Source organism: Glandiceps talaboti, chromosome 7 (genome assembly GCF_964340395.1).
Source record: "Glandiceps talaboti chromosome 7, keGlaTala1.1, whole genome shotgun sequence".
Classification (NCBI taxonomy): domain Eukaryota; kingdom Metazoa; phylum Hemichordata; class Enteropneusta; family Spengelidae; genus Glandiceps; species Glandiceps talaboti.
The window spans coordinates 13595900-13612265 of record NC_135555.1 but is presented as its reverse complement, the minus strand read 5'-3'; the positions used below and the strand labels follow the sequence as shown (position 1 = coordinate 13612265).

Below are 16366 nucleotides of genomic sequence, written 5' to 3'. Positions count from 1 at the left end.
AGTGATATAACACACAACACAATGTATTAGAAGCTGTTTTCAACTAAGTTCTCGTCTTGTATTATAAACAAAGCAATAAAACAAGAATTTGTGACAGCTAAGCTTTTATTTACAACCTGTCTGCTTAGCAGAGCAAATATTTATTGGTATATTCAAACCGGGCAGTTATAAAAGTATAGCTAAAATTTGGCCATTTTATGACAATTCGTAGAATAATAACATCCTCATCCACATCCTCATCATCATCATCATCATCATCATCATCATCATCATCATCATCATCATCATCATCATCATCATCCGAGACACCTGACTTAATATCAAATATTATAGGACTTCAGATTGACGGTCTTGTATTTAAAGTGTACGCTACTGGTTCGACACAGGCAGATCTAGAATAATTTATTGTAACTTAGATTTCCATTAGGTCGAGTAGACCGTAACATCGGGTAGTGGGGCATGATTTGTATTTTTTTAATAATGTATGCCGCTATTTAAGTGTCGAACTTTGGCCAGACATTTAACCTAGTAGTCATATACCTATATATTGCATAAAAACGACAGCAATCAGTCAATGGCTAAGTATATATATTAGTCTGTAACTGTCAAGCTGCACAGTCCTTCATTCTATGGTTAATGGCATCTATAAATAAACTAAATGTGCAATAGCAATATTGCGGGATCGGATACCCCATCCTGTACTCTCTGTATTTAAGAAGCTTTAGTATAGATAGCTTTAGTTCAAGATAGTTTACTTACCACACACGGGTTTGTGTACCATAGGTAGCTTTATAAGAAGATAGCTCACTTACCACACACGGGTTTGTGTACCATAGGTAGCTTTATCAGAAGATAGTTTACTTACCACAAGCGGGTTTGTGTACCGTAGGTAGCTTTATTAGAAGATAGCTCACTTACCACAAGCGGGTTTGTGTACCGTAGGTAGCTTTATTAGAAGATAGCTCACTTACCACACACGGGTTTGTGTACCGTAGGTAGCTTTATTAGAAGATAGCTCACTTACCACACACGGGTTTGTGTACCATAGGTAGCTTTATTAGAAGATAGCTCACTTACCACACACGGGTTTGTGTACCATAGGTAGCTTTATTAGAAGATAGCTCACTTACCACACACGGGTTTGTGTACCGTAGGTAGCTTATAAGAAGATAGCTCACTTACCACAAGCGGGTTTGTGTACCGTAGGTAGCTTTATTAGAAGATAGCTCACTTACCACACACGGGTTTGTGTACCGTAGGTAGCTTTATTAGAAGATAGCTCACTTACCACACACGGGTTTGTGTACCATAGGTAGCTTTATAAGAAGATAGCTCACTTACCACACACGGGTTTGTGTACCGTAGGTAGCTTATAAGAAGATAGCTCACTTACCACAAGCGGGTTTGTGTACCATAGGTAGCTTTATAAGAAGATAGCTCACTTACCACACACGGGTTTGTGTACCATAGGTAGCTTATAAGAAGATAGCTCACTTACCACACACGGGTTTGTGTACCATAGGTAGCTTATAAGAAGATAGCTCACTTACCACAAGCGGGTTTGTGTACCGTAGGTAGCTTTATTAGAAGATAGCTCACTTACCACACACTGGTTTGTGTACCATAGATAGCTTTATTAGAAGATAGTTTACTTATCACACACGGGTTTGTGTACCATAGATAGCTTTATTAGAAGATAGTTTACTTATCACACACGGGTTTGTGTACCATAGGTAGCTTTATTAGAAGATGATTTACTTTATTGTGTTTTATCAACTATTTTCCTAATTATGTGGTGCCTAATTTTGATGAATTACACGTAATGAGTCGCATATAGACGTATATGCTGTGTACTGAGATAACCTTAGAAATGATACACACATGGATTTCAGATTAACATGTACAGAAATGAAAAATTATACCTGTCCAAAAAATAAGTTATGCTCTTAAAAGAATAATGTTCAATTATATTCAAATGTTGCTATAGTAACATCGTTTTCAACAATGTGGATAGGGCGGGGCCATGTCAGTTTGGTCAATGTGGTCTTTACTTGTGGCATTTTTGACTTTTGGTGGGGTGGGTAATTTTCAGAAGACACGTGTTCAATTCCAAATTGCAACCGTGTGAATTTACTACTTGTTTTCAATAGTGTGTCGTCTTCCAACTCATATGTAAATGTGACATTTACAGCGTTTAAACACAATGGTCCCTAAGTATCTCGTAGGGCGAATTCAGAAATTGACCTGGATGGAAAAAAGTACCTGCATGTCTGTTGTACTTTGAGGTGTGTCCCGAAGACTTGTTTATGTATCATTACACACGTCGTTGCTGCTGCCCTTGGGTTCAGAGTGTATCGTGCTAGGGGCAAACGAATTCAATAGCTGAGGCGACCTCCTAACAACACTTACAACTACCTAAACTATATGACATATGTATACGTACTGTGTATACCTGTAGCTGGACTTTAGACTGGACATGTACAACAACATGAATACATCCATACCCCGACTGACATAATCGTACACTTATTCTGTATTCAGGTAAGTTATATTGCACTTGTCAGACTGGGGTTATTGGAACACCATGCAGCAGTCCGTCCAGAGACTCGGAGGTTCTCGTCGCTTGACAGTAATTAATATGAAAACGCTTAAAAACAAAGTACCTGGAATCTCAGACGCCTTGCATCACTTGGTAAAGTAGCAATTAGGGTAGGGATGGGTGTGCACTCAATGTAAAACTGATAGCATAATATTAGCTCGCACGTTGATAACACGTGTTGGATCGCAAAGTCAGGGAGGTACGTTCCTCAGGTGTGAGTATTAATGAACGTTGTGAGAGCGAGTGGTATGTAGAAATATTGATAAACAGTTTTGTTGTGGTTATAGGACAGTAAACTCATTATGTAAAAACGTGACATTTACAGCGTCTGAAAACAGGGCGGTGCATCGTCATGGAGACGAGACAAAGGGGCAATAATACGACGTTAGCTCATTTTGAAGATAAGGTCAAGTAAAGGTTATATTGTCAACACCAACTATGCAGACTGTTACTATTTGTTTCGTTTTTCTTTTGTCCATCCGAACTGAGTCTACCTGACCTTAGTATCTACTTATCTAGAGAACGTTGTCAATCATTTCGAGTTAATACCAAGTTATAAATATATTTTAAATATGTACCAATTGTTGAAGTTATATAGGAGCAAATGGTTGCTAAGGACATCCCATTGCATTGTATTGTATTGTATTCAAGGCCATTCTAGAAAGAAGTTATGTCCGCTGTCTTTAGGAGACACAGTCCTGGGTGAGCGACCGGTACACATATGTATTAATGTCATGTTTTGTGTACTTGTTTACATTCAGTTCGGGTTGCGTATCATTCCAGCAGAGAAGACCAGTCCGGGTTGCCTTGATCAGTAATGGTCGTCCCTCCCGTATCTTACGTCGATATCATCGCAGACCACTAAGGGATAAACCAGTATTTTTAGTACTTTGATTTGATGGTAGTGTTTCGGTTTGTTTCAGCATTTGCCATCAGTTTTTCTGTCTTGAGTTGGTCAGCATATTTTTTCCCTACTTTTGGACAATTATTTTTCTCGAAAATCTTTCAGCCCCCCCCTAATCAAATGGTTTACCCCTAAAGGTCTGAGATATCATGTAAAATATTCGCCCCGATAATCTTAAACAAATACATTATCTCGTGATAGATTATCAATATTGACGGGAGATCAGTGGGGGTGATTAGCTTTATTCGTGTCAGTCAACCACGGAGTTGCAGTTGACCCCTGTGAAGAAACAAGTCAACCGCAGCTATCATCAGACTCAACTACTTTTCTGCAATTTATCTTATTTGGAGCCGCACTAGCAACTATATAGTTTACCTCGTACAATGTCAACATTATAGACAGAATTAATTAGAGAATAGCAATTGTTTATGTTGGTTTTGATAATTTTAGGACGCAACTCAAAATGGACGGAAGAAATGATAGCTATGAAATGGTTGCCCAAGATGACTGCAAGGTTGATCTTTCAGGTGTATGGAAAAAACAGAATCAGGTCAGTTGTTCGGTTGTAAAATATACCCTTTGTCTGTCCTTGGGGCCTGAACTGGTTTATTCGACTTTACAAATGTTAAAACTAGGTGTGTTAGGTAGGTTTACGAAAGAAGAACATGAAACTAATAAACCATGGCACTGTGGTATATTTGCCATGATTCACATCAACAAGAACAAGTAGTAATGCTCCTTAATTAGGTATCGTACAATTCATATGCATTGTAATGTTATGACCAGTGATCGTGAAGAACCTTAGCTAAAAAAAACAATCCCCGCGTGATAGAGGGGTTGGCAGAATGACGAGATTATGCACCATGTTTGTTTGTTTATTTATTTAATACACTAACAAATCTCAAGATATGAAAACTTACAAAAATGTACACGTTAAAAAAACACACTTTATTTTGAAACGACGAACTTACTCTAAACTATAGAAGAAAGGATAGATTTATATCCTTTCACAGCAAAATATTACGTATTATCTCAGACCACTAAAATAGGTATGCACACTTCAATGACTGTATACCACTCTGTCTCACCTGATAAGCCAAGAGAGAGACTCATTACAAACATACTTTTTTTAAGTTGTGTTACTTGTGTGAATTGAAGCGTATGATAAAACCTTCAATGGAATGGTCGTTCTATCCACACTGTACAATTGAATTGCCATAAAGCATGCATTGTATGATATGGTCGTTCTATCCACACTGTACAATTGAATTGCCATAAAGCATGCATTGTATGATTTAGCGTTCAGTGATCTGGTAGAGGAAGTCATTTTCTGCTTCTTTGAGTATAGTTTCTTTCATTGGTCACTGTAGAGTTGAAAAAAGACATGAACATAATACTAGTATCACAGAGCGGTATTACATTTATGTTTGAATGTGAAAATGATTAAAATGTAAGATCAAACAACTTTATTAACTCCGACGATCAAGGCGTTAAATTGGGGAATGGGGTAGGTGATACCTCGTACATTGTACTAAAACATACATAAACACACCTATGTACACAATCATTCCGACGTTCGTTCGTTCATTCGTTCATTCATTCATTCATTAAATCTCAAAGCCATTCCTGACTCAACTTTGCTCAAAAAACAGCGCCATGTCGTCCCTTCAAGTTCATTGTTCATTTTCTATACAGTTTGTAATTCAATCGAATTCAATCCATTCATATTTGATGTCCCAAAGCCATTATTTCATTTGCAGAAAGAAGACGACGACGTACCAAAGAATGGCCATCCCAAATCTAAGAATAATCCATATGACGAAAAGACGGACGTCGACAGATGCGAGAAGATCGACATCGAGGAGAAGGGTGGATTTGACGATGATGATGCACCGGACAACTGTTGTACCAGGGTAAATATAACATACCCGTAATATTGGGGGGGGGGGTTAAATGGATTAAATACAAAATATTTAGATAGTATTGGCAGCATTAGGGTTTTATTTGTCTTCCCACAACTCGAAAGCTACCGTGCATATCTACTTTTTAAAAAGTCCCCCCCCCCTTGCAATTGTTTGTTATTTTTCTCCCCTATTAAATGTTAATAATGGTGTTCTGTATTCACATAATTTGACTTTCGACCATTGTTTTGTGTCAACTAAAATCTTATTGCTTTTGTGGTGTGTTAAACATACAAGTATTGGAGTAATATTTTGACTTGCAGAAAATTGCAATGAGTCGTTCCAAAACTTTTGTTATATCAACTCAGCCTGAGACTCGTGAGAGGTAAGCTTACAAATCCTCGAAATACACATACACCTTATATAGTGTTCTATTCCCATCAACGTTACAGGGTATTGAACGGGTACAAACAGCGATCTATGGATTCCTTGCACGGTACAAACGGCATATCAAAATTGGATTCTATGCATTACTACTCATGGCTTATACCATTTACTTTATCTACGCCCTGTACTATGACTTTGAGGGCGCAATTGCACTCTTTGCTCTGACGTTATTTGTCGTCTTCTGTGTGACGTATTCTTTCATCATGAAGCGATTTGGAGACAGGTTGGATGACGTCATTTGTAGTCCGGTTATGAGATTAGTTGACAAGTACTGGAATATCATAAGATGGTATGTACATAAAAAAACGTTTATTAAATTAAACATTTCAGTCAAAAAGAAATTGGCGTTTTACCATAAGTCAGAGGTTGAAGAAATCTAGTTTGACTACATGCTGACAAAAGCAATGTCAGTAGTAATTCATCACACATTGATAGGTGCTTATCAGTCAACGAAAACAAGATCCTGATATGTAAATTATGTTTACATGGTAACGCCACCTAAGCCATATGTGGATGTGATAACATCATCAGGATTAAATAAAGCTGGTGGTGGTGGTGGTGGTGGTGGTGGTGGTGGTGGTGGTGGTGGTAATTTAAAATTTAGCAAGGGAATGTTTTTCTACATATATCCATTTGACTAGACGTGAATGGCGAGATCTTCATATTGTATAGCATCTAGACTGGACCTATGATAGTACACATGACAGGTATGCAAAATAATTGGACAATTAAATTACTAGTATTTTTAGTTCTGAAAAAAATGTTAGCAACTTAATAAAAGTTGCTACCTATACGCTGCACGTTTGTCAAAAAAGTCCGTAAAATAGTACACTTTTATCAGTTCACCCTAATATTTTGCTTCGAACTGATATATCAATAGTTTATCGAAATGAAACGTACGAATTAAAAACAGTAGACTCACATTCTTGGGAGCCAGGAATATTTTTTCCACTCTCATGGGAGCATGTTCTACTGTTTTTCCATAGGATCCTAGGGGTATTACGATGTTGCGACAAAGAGGCCTTGTGGATATACCACAGTGTCACAAAAGGGCATGGTGGATATATCACATTGTCGCAAAAGGACTGACCTAGACTGTTGTTGATATATAAGAGATTATGTTATTTGAAATATACAGAATATTTAATTATAAAAGATGCAATTGACATGAAGTAATTGGGGTCGGATTAATATGCTATAATAATAATACAGTATATCTAAGGAGACCCGATCAATGATAACTTTTCTTTGGACATTTTAATGTTTTTTTCCCCGAACCAATGATTTATTGACCGTCCACACAGGTAGGAAAACAGGCTGGGACCGACATTTTTAATATATCAACGCGGTCAGTAGAAAGGTAAAATGTGAAAAGAAAGAAACAGCTTTGTATGTACTGACTGATGATTTGGTAATTAATCCTAGGGTATCTGGAATCATCGTCGTCGGCTTACTCGTGACATGGATCATTATTGATACGTCAAAACGTCCAGCCAATATGATGTCATTCGTTGGTCTTATTGCCATCATATTCTCTTGTTTCTTGTTTTCTAAGCATCCAAGTAAGGTAAGATATTTTTACAAAAAGATTAGTCTTACTCAGTTTATCCAAAAATGAAACATGACCAATCAATCAATCAATCGATCAATCAATCAATCGATCAATCAACCAACCAACCAACCAACCAACCAACCAACCAACCAACCAACCAATCAACCAATCAATCAATCGATCGATCGATCAATCGATCAATCAATCAACCAAACAACCAACCAACCAACCAACCAACCAACCAACCAACCAATCAATCAACCAATCGATCGATCGATCGACCGACCGACCGACCAATCAATCAATCAATCAATCAATCAATCAATCAATCAATCAATCAATCAATCAACCAATCAATCAATCAATCAATCAATCAATCAATCAATCAATCAATCAATCAATCAATCAATCAATCAATCAATCAATCAATCATAAACTATACACCGACCAACCTATGCTTCCATCTATCGAGCAAACAACCAATATTATGTCAAAGTAGTCACAGTCAAGCTCAGACCACTAACTATTATTAGTGGTCTGAGAGTCAAGTAAATACACTATTCACAAACACATCTCTGGTCACCAGTCACGCCAGTATCTGACCAATGTCGTTAGCCAGATTGTCAACTTACATACAAATGGCTTACCAACCATCAACACATACAAATGTCTTTCCGACCAACTAGCCAGTCAAATTATGTCTATATGTGTCGTTCAATATGAAAAGAAATTACAGAACAAAAATATTACATTTATGCTATATTTTGGCAATTTAACTGAACAAAAACCGTACTATAACATTCAGTATACGTTTCCTACCATATAATCGTTCGCTCAGCATGTAATATATATATATATATATATATATATATATATATATATATAACTTCTCCCATATATATGAGTGTTTGCGCCGTCAGATCGGGATGTTATCTGCTCTCTCAAATCGGACAACAAACTATCGTCCACCTCACCCCAAGCCCCGGCTCAAAAGCCCATGTTGGCGCAACAATATTGTATTACTCAGTTTGGATGTCATTGTTATCATCATCATTATTATCATCATCTTCATCATTATCATCATTATTATCATTATTATTATTTGTAGGTTAAATGGAGACCTGTTATCTGGGGCTTTATCCTTCAATTCTGCCTCGCCATCATCATACTTCGTACCCAATGGGGATTCAAAGCATTTAAGTTTCTTGGGGAGGAAGTCACGAAATTTCTTAACTATACTGAGGCTGGCTCTGAATTCGTGTTTGGGAAACTATGGTACAATCACTATTTTGTGTTTAAGGTAAGATCTACTTTAATTTAACTCAGAGAAATGTGATGAGCTTTTGCACAGATAAGGAATCTTCCTTGTCTGTGGTTTTTGGCGACTCACACAGTTCAACGTTAAATCACAAACAAGACTTCCTTGTCTGTGGTTAAACACTCACGTGCGTACCATGTACGATTTAAATAACATGCGAATGCTTAATTTATCAAATGATAACAAGAAAGAAGTGCGAGAAATGGCACACTAAAAGTTTTGTATCATTACGCCTGACTACAGTCACAAACCATGGCATTTTACACACACTCGTACATGCATCTACGTAAATTGACTCCATATACTTTTATAAGCACGACTCAAATACATAACCAAAGTTCTATAAAAGTTCTACTATCTAAGAGATACTATATTTAACAAATATATATATTGACATGTATTACAGGTACTACCAATAATGATATTCCTAGGTTCATTCATTGCTTGTTGTTATCACATTGGTCTCATACAATGGATGATTTGTAAGCTGGCATGGATATTACAATTCACTATGAGGACATCGGCAAGTGAATCCCTTAATGCAGCCGGCAATGTCTTCCTTAGTATGGTGAGTATATGTGATATGCGTTTTTGAATGGGTTCATTCGAAGTCTACCTAAGTATTCGCTTCTGTGTCACCGCTATAGTTTGACGCATATTAAATGTGATACTTCCATGTTCCATACAAAGATACATAGAATATGGATATATTCTTTACGTTTTGAATTCGGATTATGATGGTGTATTTGTGATTTTGTGCGAATCATTCATCACATTAAATTGTATATATTACAATTGTCAATAAACAAGAGTCAATGTCACGTGGAGTGTTTGTTTGTAGTGGGAACATTTCAGAATTATCCCACAGTATTTTTATTTTACTTCTCAACATTGCAGAACGAAGCTCCATTCCTGGTGGCACCGTACCTTAAGACGATGACGGTGTCGGAGATCCATGCAATCTCCACCGGAGGCTATGCAACGATTGCAGGGTCCATCATGGGAGCAGCTATCGCCTTTGGTATAAGCCCATCCTATCTGATCACTGCTTCGGTAATGTCTGCACCAGCTGCTTTAGCTGTGTCCAAACTCTTCTATCCAGAAACAGAGAAGTCTCCAACAGCAAATATACAGTCTATCAAAAATATTGCAATAACGTAAGTGTGTATTTTACATAGACGCCTTAACATACTTTTCTCTGTAGTAAAGCACAATGTCGCCTTTACAAATTAACTAGTCTCAGACTTGACAATGTATAATACTGTCATATTTTTCATAGTAGAAAGATGTTTTTTTTCTACGTGCTTTGGATCGAGCCTTTAACGTTTCTTATCGAAGAATTGAGATTAAGACAACAATTAGCAGGAAAAGGGGTTCAGTTCATATTAAACTATTCATAGTTGCTTAGTAAACTTCATGGGGTGCCTAGTTTTCTTTCTATTATCTCACGACCGTGTCCAATCTGACAAAATTACCATGTTGTGATGTATGTTATCGTATGTTTTCTCCAAATGTTGTTCTTCGCATTTTTCAGTTCATATGTACGTAGGTTGCTCTTGCTTAGGCAAAAACCTTTCTCCTTTGCCTGCGAAGTTACTTTCCATGTATACATCCGTTGAAAAAATAGTTGACAATAATTTTATTACATCAAAGTAAAAAAAAAGTTTATAAAATGATTTTAAAAATAATAAAGTAAAACCAAACTCTAGATAAATAATAAAACGTACATGTTTTTTTTAACACCTTAGACATTAAAAAAAGCATTGTCTCCATCACTGTGAGCGTACCCTTTCAATCAATCGTTGTAGACGGTTATAGATTTGCATTGATTGTTACAAAAAAGACCATTTTGTATTCCATACAGAAAATATCAAAATATTATAGACGCCCTCGCTGGTGGCGCTATGGCTGCCGTACCCATTGTTGTCAACGTAGCTGCAAATTTCATCGCTTTTCTGGCAATATTGGAATTCTTGAATGCGACTTTGTCATGGGCTGGAGGAATGGTTGGACATCCAGAATTAAGTTTCGAGGTAAGTGGAAGACATGAAAATCCTGACAACCTTATATCTGAAAATGAAACAATACATACCTGATTAATTAATGTGGAAGCGAAAAAGGGATGCACCATTCAGTGATCTTCAGTATCAGAATTTGTTCTCCAATCAGTGAGCCGAGAAAATGGAAGCGTCAACTTGTTTGAATGTTGAGGTTTCGTCTTCTCTTTCGTTCTTTTTTTTCAGCTGGTTAACGACAATATTTTTTATCCCCGAAGACATTTAGCTTTGTAACAATGCTCTTTTAAACGTAAATGGACCGTTTGGTCCTATAAAAGTGACGCATTTTGTCTCGTACAAAGAAAAGCCATAATTTTCGATAATTCCATGTCTACGTGTAGTTGAGGGATGTAAAAGTACTAAGTTAGTTGTCGTCGGGGAATAGACGCTCTCGTCTCGGGGTATAGCTCGTGATAGGGGGAAGCACTCAGCTTTGGCAGCTCGAGGTACACAAAATCGTAAGTTAGCACACTCTGGATATACACACTTGGTCAGGGTTTGAGGTTCCGTTGATCATGAATTTAATGCCATTTTCATGCAAGTTCGAACAAACAAGTTTCCAAGAAGTTGGAGCGAGATTATAAACTATTGTACGATGGCTACATAATGCACTGGTGTAATAGAAATGATATAATTATGACAGGGATTTGGTTTTTGTGAAAACTTTTGTTTTAATATATAAAATGTTATATCTATTTTCATGATATAGTTGATTTGTGCCTGGGTATTCATGCCAGTTGCCTACTTGATGGGTGTGGCGTGGGAAGACTGTTTTGTAGTGGGTGAATTGATTGGGATGAAGATTGTCACAAGTGTTACGGTATCCTACCAGAAACTTGCCGTCGTCTTGGCTAATCGTGACCTTGGCTTGGAACCAACGATATCAGTAAGTATGGTGACGTTTCTTCTGTCGCTGTGTATCTGGAAGAAGGGGTTTGAAAGATCGGATCTCACGAAGATATACCAAATGTGTGAGAGTGAAAGAAGTGTAAACTTATGGGACTCTTCTTGGGGGTTTATAGGGACAAAACACAAAGAGGAATACATCTGCTAGTGGTTATTTAACTTTACATCTAACTTAAAAAGTATATATTTTGAGTAATCCGGATAAATTTCAATGGTTATGGAAATGTAATTCAAACATTATATCGTAGTTGTAGTGTTGAAATGTTCTGCTGTAACCGTTGGCTTTTACGATACAATCCTTGCGCATTTGCGCGCGCTTGTGTGTTAGTGAGCGCGTGTGCATGTGCGTTTGTGAGCGCGCGTGCGTGTGTGTCCATGTGTACTGTGTGTCTGTGTTGTAATGGTACATACATAATTCAAAGAAACGAAGGAAGGGGACAGCTTAACTGAGGAATTTGTAGGAGTACAACTTAGTCTGTTTTAATAATTTATATTTGTGTGCCTATATTGCAGGCTCGGTCTGAAGTAATAGTGACGTATGCTCTGTGTGGATTTTCTCACTTGGCTGGCATTGGAATGACGTTGGGGGCACTGTTAGGTATAGCACCTGAACGAAAGAAAGACATCAACGCAGTTGTCGTCAGAGCAATGCTTGCCGGGAACGCTGCAAACTTTATGACTGCATGTATAGCAGGTGGGAATACGATGATACATTTAGAGATACCTGGATGTCAATATACAGCGGTTTCTCAAGTAATCCACATAATCTATATCTTGGTGTATACCATCCGCAAGCCAAGTTATTGTCTTTGAAAAGAAAATGTGGATTGTATTCCCTGGTCGTTGCACTTCACAAATCCTGTATCTATGTCACTGGGTTTGCGGTGATCGAATCCAAACGTCCCAAATTACTATAAGTTTCCCCGATTTTTCATAACTTACAAAATGTATATGCTTGGAGAGGAATAATTATATTATTCCTCTATATTTTTCATAATTCAGCCAGAAAATACTCGTTTGTCATTACTATACGAGTCGCTAGATGAGTAGTAACAAAAAAATTAGGGAATAATTTCTAATTATCCCACGTCTAAAATTATGTATATATAGGATATAGGAAGGATCACAATTTCCAAAGTTTGATATCTCGTGAGATCTCTTGAATACTGAGAGACTTCCCTGCATAAACAAAATGCATTCGTCTGATTTGATCTCGCCCTTGATTGACCAGTCGCTCACTATGTTGCCATTTTCATTATATTGTTTGTCCTTTAAACTTTCTCAGACTTTTTTGCGAGTAAAATTGTCAATATATTAATCGTTCGATTCATATGCTAAAATTATGAGAATCTACGAATCTGTTAATAATTCAAGTCCCAATTAGGAACAGTTGAAGCCAAGTTGCAAACAAGGGGCGGGCGAAGAGTTAGCATATACGTGCAATTATGCAATGTATTATAGCATATTAGGTTATATGGACTTCAACTCTCAGTTTTATTTTATACCATACTAACGATTTAAATCCATTACCCAATGTTCTCCGTGTTCATTTTATCCGTAGGTATTCTGTACGAAGGAACGGAAGTGGTTGATATGATGAATTCTACTCTTACTAACGATACAATGCTGAACATCACTGAAGCAATCGTCAACACAACGCAGCTCAGCATTACGTAAACAAATTTTAGAACTACAGCAATCATTACTGCCAAGATGGCTTTTAACTGTAGGTCACAGAACTATTATAATATACCGCTGTCGATATTGCCATTTTTTTGCCGCTGAAAAAATCCTTAAATCTTCATGGAAAATCCTGTGATCCATGACCTTTGAATCTTGTTCTACCACCATACGGGTCACCATGGCGACAAGATCACCATGGCGACAAATGAGCAAGAGTATTGACCATCACACATTTTGCTTTATCTGTTGGTGTAGTGACATTTTTGTGATTTTTTGATTGGATTTGTAATTACGTTACCCAAGTTAATGATATTATTTATACACAAGTAACGTATCCGTAACACACTTTTCACTTGGCAACATTATCAGTAGAGAGAATGGCAACGGATGTTAGTAATATATGCCAAGAAAGAAAAACCAAAGTGTTTTGCCTGGTAGTTTAGGCCTATAGACTGAACACTTTTCGTTCTTAAGATGGATAATAGATGAACTAGAGTTACACCCCCTGGTAACAGGATATCAACTACGCTGGTAGCAATGAATGGCAACAGCACTTACTGTGGTAGTAGCAGTAGCGGTTTTGTAGTAATAGTAACAGTACTATAGTCAATAGATGCAGCATTTGTCATGCTTACATGCGAAGTATTAGAGGCTTATTTTTATACTATTATCGCCAACAAGAAAGGGACACGATTTGTCCAACCGTAAAACTTACAGAGTAATGCAAATGATGTTGCCTTGTTGGTGTTTCACTTGTGTGACTTGACATATTTTACACACTCAGACAACTGCAAAATTATTGCAAAAGAGACAATAGTTATTGTATATGTGTGCCAAATACAGTGGCGATGTAGAAGTAGATATTAAGTTACCATGTTGATTATCACTTGGAAAGTAAATAATTGAAGTCAGCTAGTCCATGTGCATTTTTCAGCAGAAGCCTTGTTTCTACTACACTGTTAAGGAAAGTTGATGTTTTATCACTTTTCAATGTGATTGGACAAAGGATCCTGCTTTGTGTGCTGTGTCTGTGTTACTGTTAGGTCGGAGTTGAAATGTATCTATCAAAAACATATGTCATGTGGGTGAAACACCAAGCCAACATCATTTCTCCTGTATGAATCTTGGGTAATTGGTATTCATTTATGTTAATAATATTCACATATTCAAATTTTTATGATAGTCATTTTTTTAGCAACGCTGGATATTTACTGGTCTGGCATAGCAAACTATATGGGGAAGTGGGCACTTAGAATCAATCATACAGGAAAAAAATATATGAAAAAGTGTAAGCACACTGTAATACACACAGTGTTAATCATTAGTTTATAGTACATGTATAAGCGATAATGTATCAACCTGATATTATAATTAAAACAATTACCGCCGATTTTATCCAGAATATTAACTCTGTGGGAGTCATCAATAGAACCACACCAAAAGTTTTACAGTGGGGAGAACTTATCACTGAAGCATTTTTTTTTCAGTGAGGGAATCAAATATATACTGAGAAAGGTGTGTACGTATGATGATAGAACTACTGGATTGTCATTTATGAATTTAAAAATGGCAACAATTTCCGATCGGGTTAGGCTGGGGTCAGAATTTACAGCGGGGGGGCCCTGGAGAGAAATTATTTTGGTCAAAACAAATTTCTCAGCCCCACCCCCTTCGCGTTTTCAAAAAATATCACCCCCCCCCCGAAATGAAGTCAATTACTCCCAGCCCCACCCCGCCGTAAATTCTGACCCCAGCCCTAGCATATGCAATGACAATAAACAAATCGAGGGGACCATGACCAGTTACTATATAGTAAACTTCATTGGACGTGACAAAACTGAACCTGTCCAATATACACAAGTGTTGGTTTCTCCAGTATCCCTATTATCTTACCGGGCCAAACTGTTCTCGTTTTACGCCTTTGAAACTATTAAACTCATCTTCTAACATCATTGTGACAACTGTCAGTTGATTCACTGCATGGTTTTCACGTTGTCGGGCAGTATTATTATATATAACAGTACCTAATTCTAAATCTAACCTTAATCTTAACGTTACGTTTCTCTTAAACCCCAACCCCAACCCTAACCAATATTGGGACGTAGAACTAGTGGCTGCTGTGGTGGGATGCAAAAATCACAAAATAATGTTAAGTTATGTGTAAATAAGTTTGAGTAAAATGTGACCCTCTCCTTATCCCATTAAAAAAAATATGGCCCTCCGACGAGAACCGATTTGTAAAAAGTGACCCATCCCAATCCCCCCCCCCCCCGTCCTCTCTCACCTGTAATTATAGGATCGTGGAACGACTCCAGGAATGACGCTAGCCGCATGTTGTAGACGAGGAAACGTGGAAGGGCGCCCTCTTGAGGTTACAGTCCCATGTTTCTGTACGTGAGAAAAATTAGGCTTAAAAAGTACAATTTCATGAACAGTCGATTTTTACTGTAATCATAAAGATGATGGGGTAAACATATAGTATCAGTATATCACATAATTATCCGAAGTTTACTGTCCCAGAAAAGTTTTAGCATTCAGGTCAGGATAGGTCACTGCTAGGGTCAAGGGTCATACGCTGGAACGAAGCATGCGATCGAGTTGATGTAGCAGAAGTGTCTCTAGTTGAACAACGGAATGAATGGATCACCTTTCCGTGACTTAATTTAGTCGATTTTCCGGGTCAACACAGTGCATCAAAATCGTTAAACCTTCAGTCGATGAGTATTTCGGTGTAGTGTTATCCACAAGACGCATATTCCAGTCCGATTAGCGAGGCTATTACGTGCGGTGCACACAATCACAAAATATCGTCAGTGTATTCGTAGAGTGATGTCGCTAACATCGTGGATGGGTCACGATCGATAGAACACGAATCTCTCTAAGCGTTTCTTTCACTACGAAGTAAAGATTTGAAACTTCTGTGATATCGAAAGGTAAGCATATTTTTCTTGAGAAATCAAAATCAGAGTAGAATTCGAGAGAGAGAGAGAGAGAGAGAG

General features: G+C 37.5%; 1 protein-coding gene across 1 annotated transcript; it reads left to right on the top strand.

The window, feature by feature from the left end:
* Positions 1 to 2424: 2424 nt before the first annotated feature.
* LOC144437686 (solute carrier family 28 member 3-like) lies at positions 2425 to 14150 on the top strand. Its single transcript, XM_078126691.1, has 12 exons — positions 2425 to 2541; positions 3954 to 4053; positions 5264 to 5416; positions 5857 to 6140; positions 7277 to 7418; positions 8512 to 8703; positions 9128 to 9289; positions 9619 to 9878; positions 10586 to 10754; positions 11488 to 11664; positions 12198 to 12378; positions 13246 to 14150. Exons 2-12 carry the CDS (start codon positions 3967 to 3969, stop codon positions 13359 to 13361), a joined length of 1923 nt encoding a protein of 640 aa, XP_077982817.1. The 5' UTR covers positions 2425 to 2541; positions 3954 to 3966; the 3' UTR covers positions 13362 to 14150.
* Positions 14151 to 16366: the final 2216 nt, after the last annotated feature.

Excerpts from the sequence above, each read along its gene's own strand:
- LOC144437686 (XM_078126691.1), top strand. The coding sequence starts at position 3,967 with ATGGACGGAAGAAATGATAGCTATGAAATGGTTGCCCAAGATGACTGC. Across the intron at positions 4,054-5,263 it reads TATGGAAAAAACAGAATCAG|AAAGAAGACGACGACGTACC; the intron begins GTCAGTTGTTCG and ends TTTCATTTGCAG. Across the intron at positions 12,379-13,245 it reads TATGACTGCATGTATAGCAG|GTATTCTGTACGAAGGAACG; the intron begins GTGGGAATACGA and ends TTTTATCCGTAG.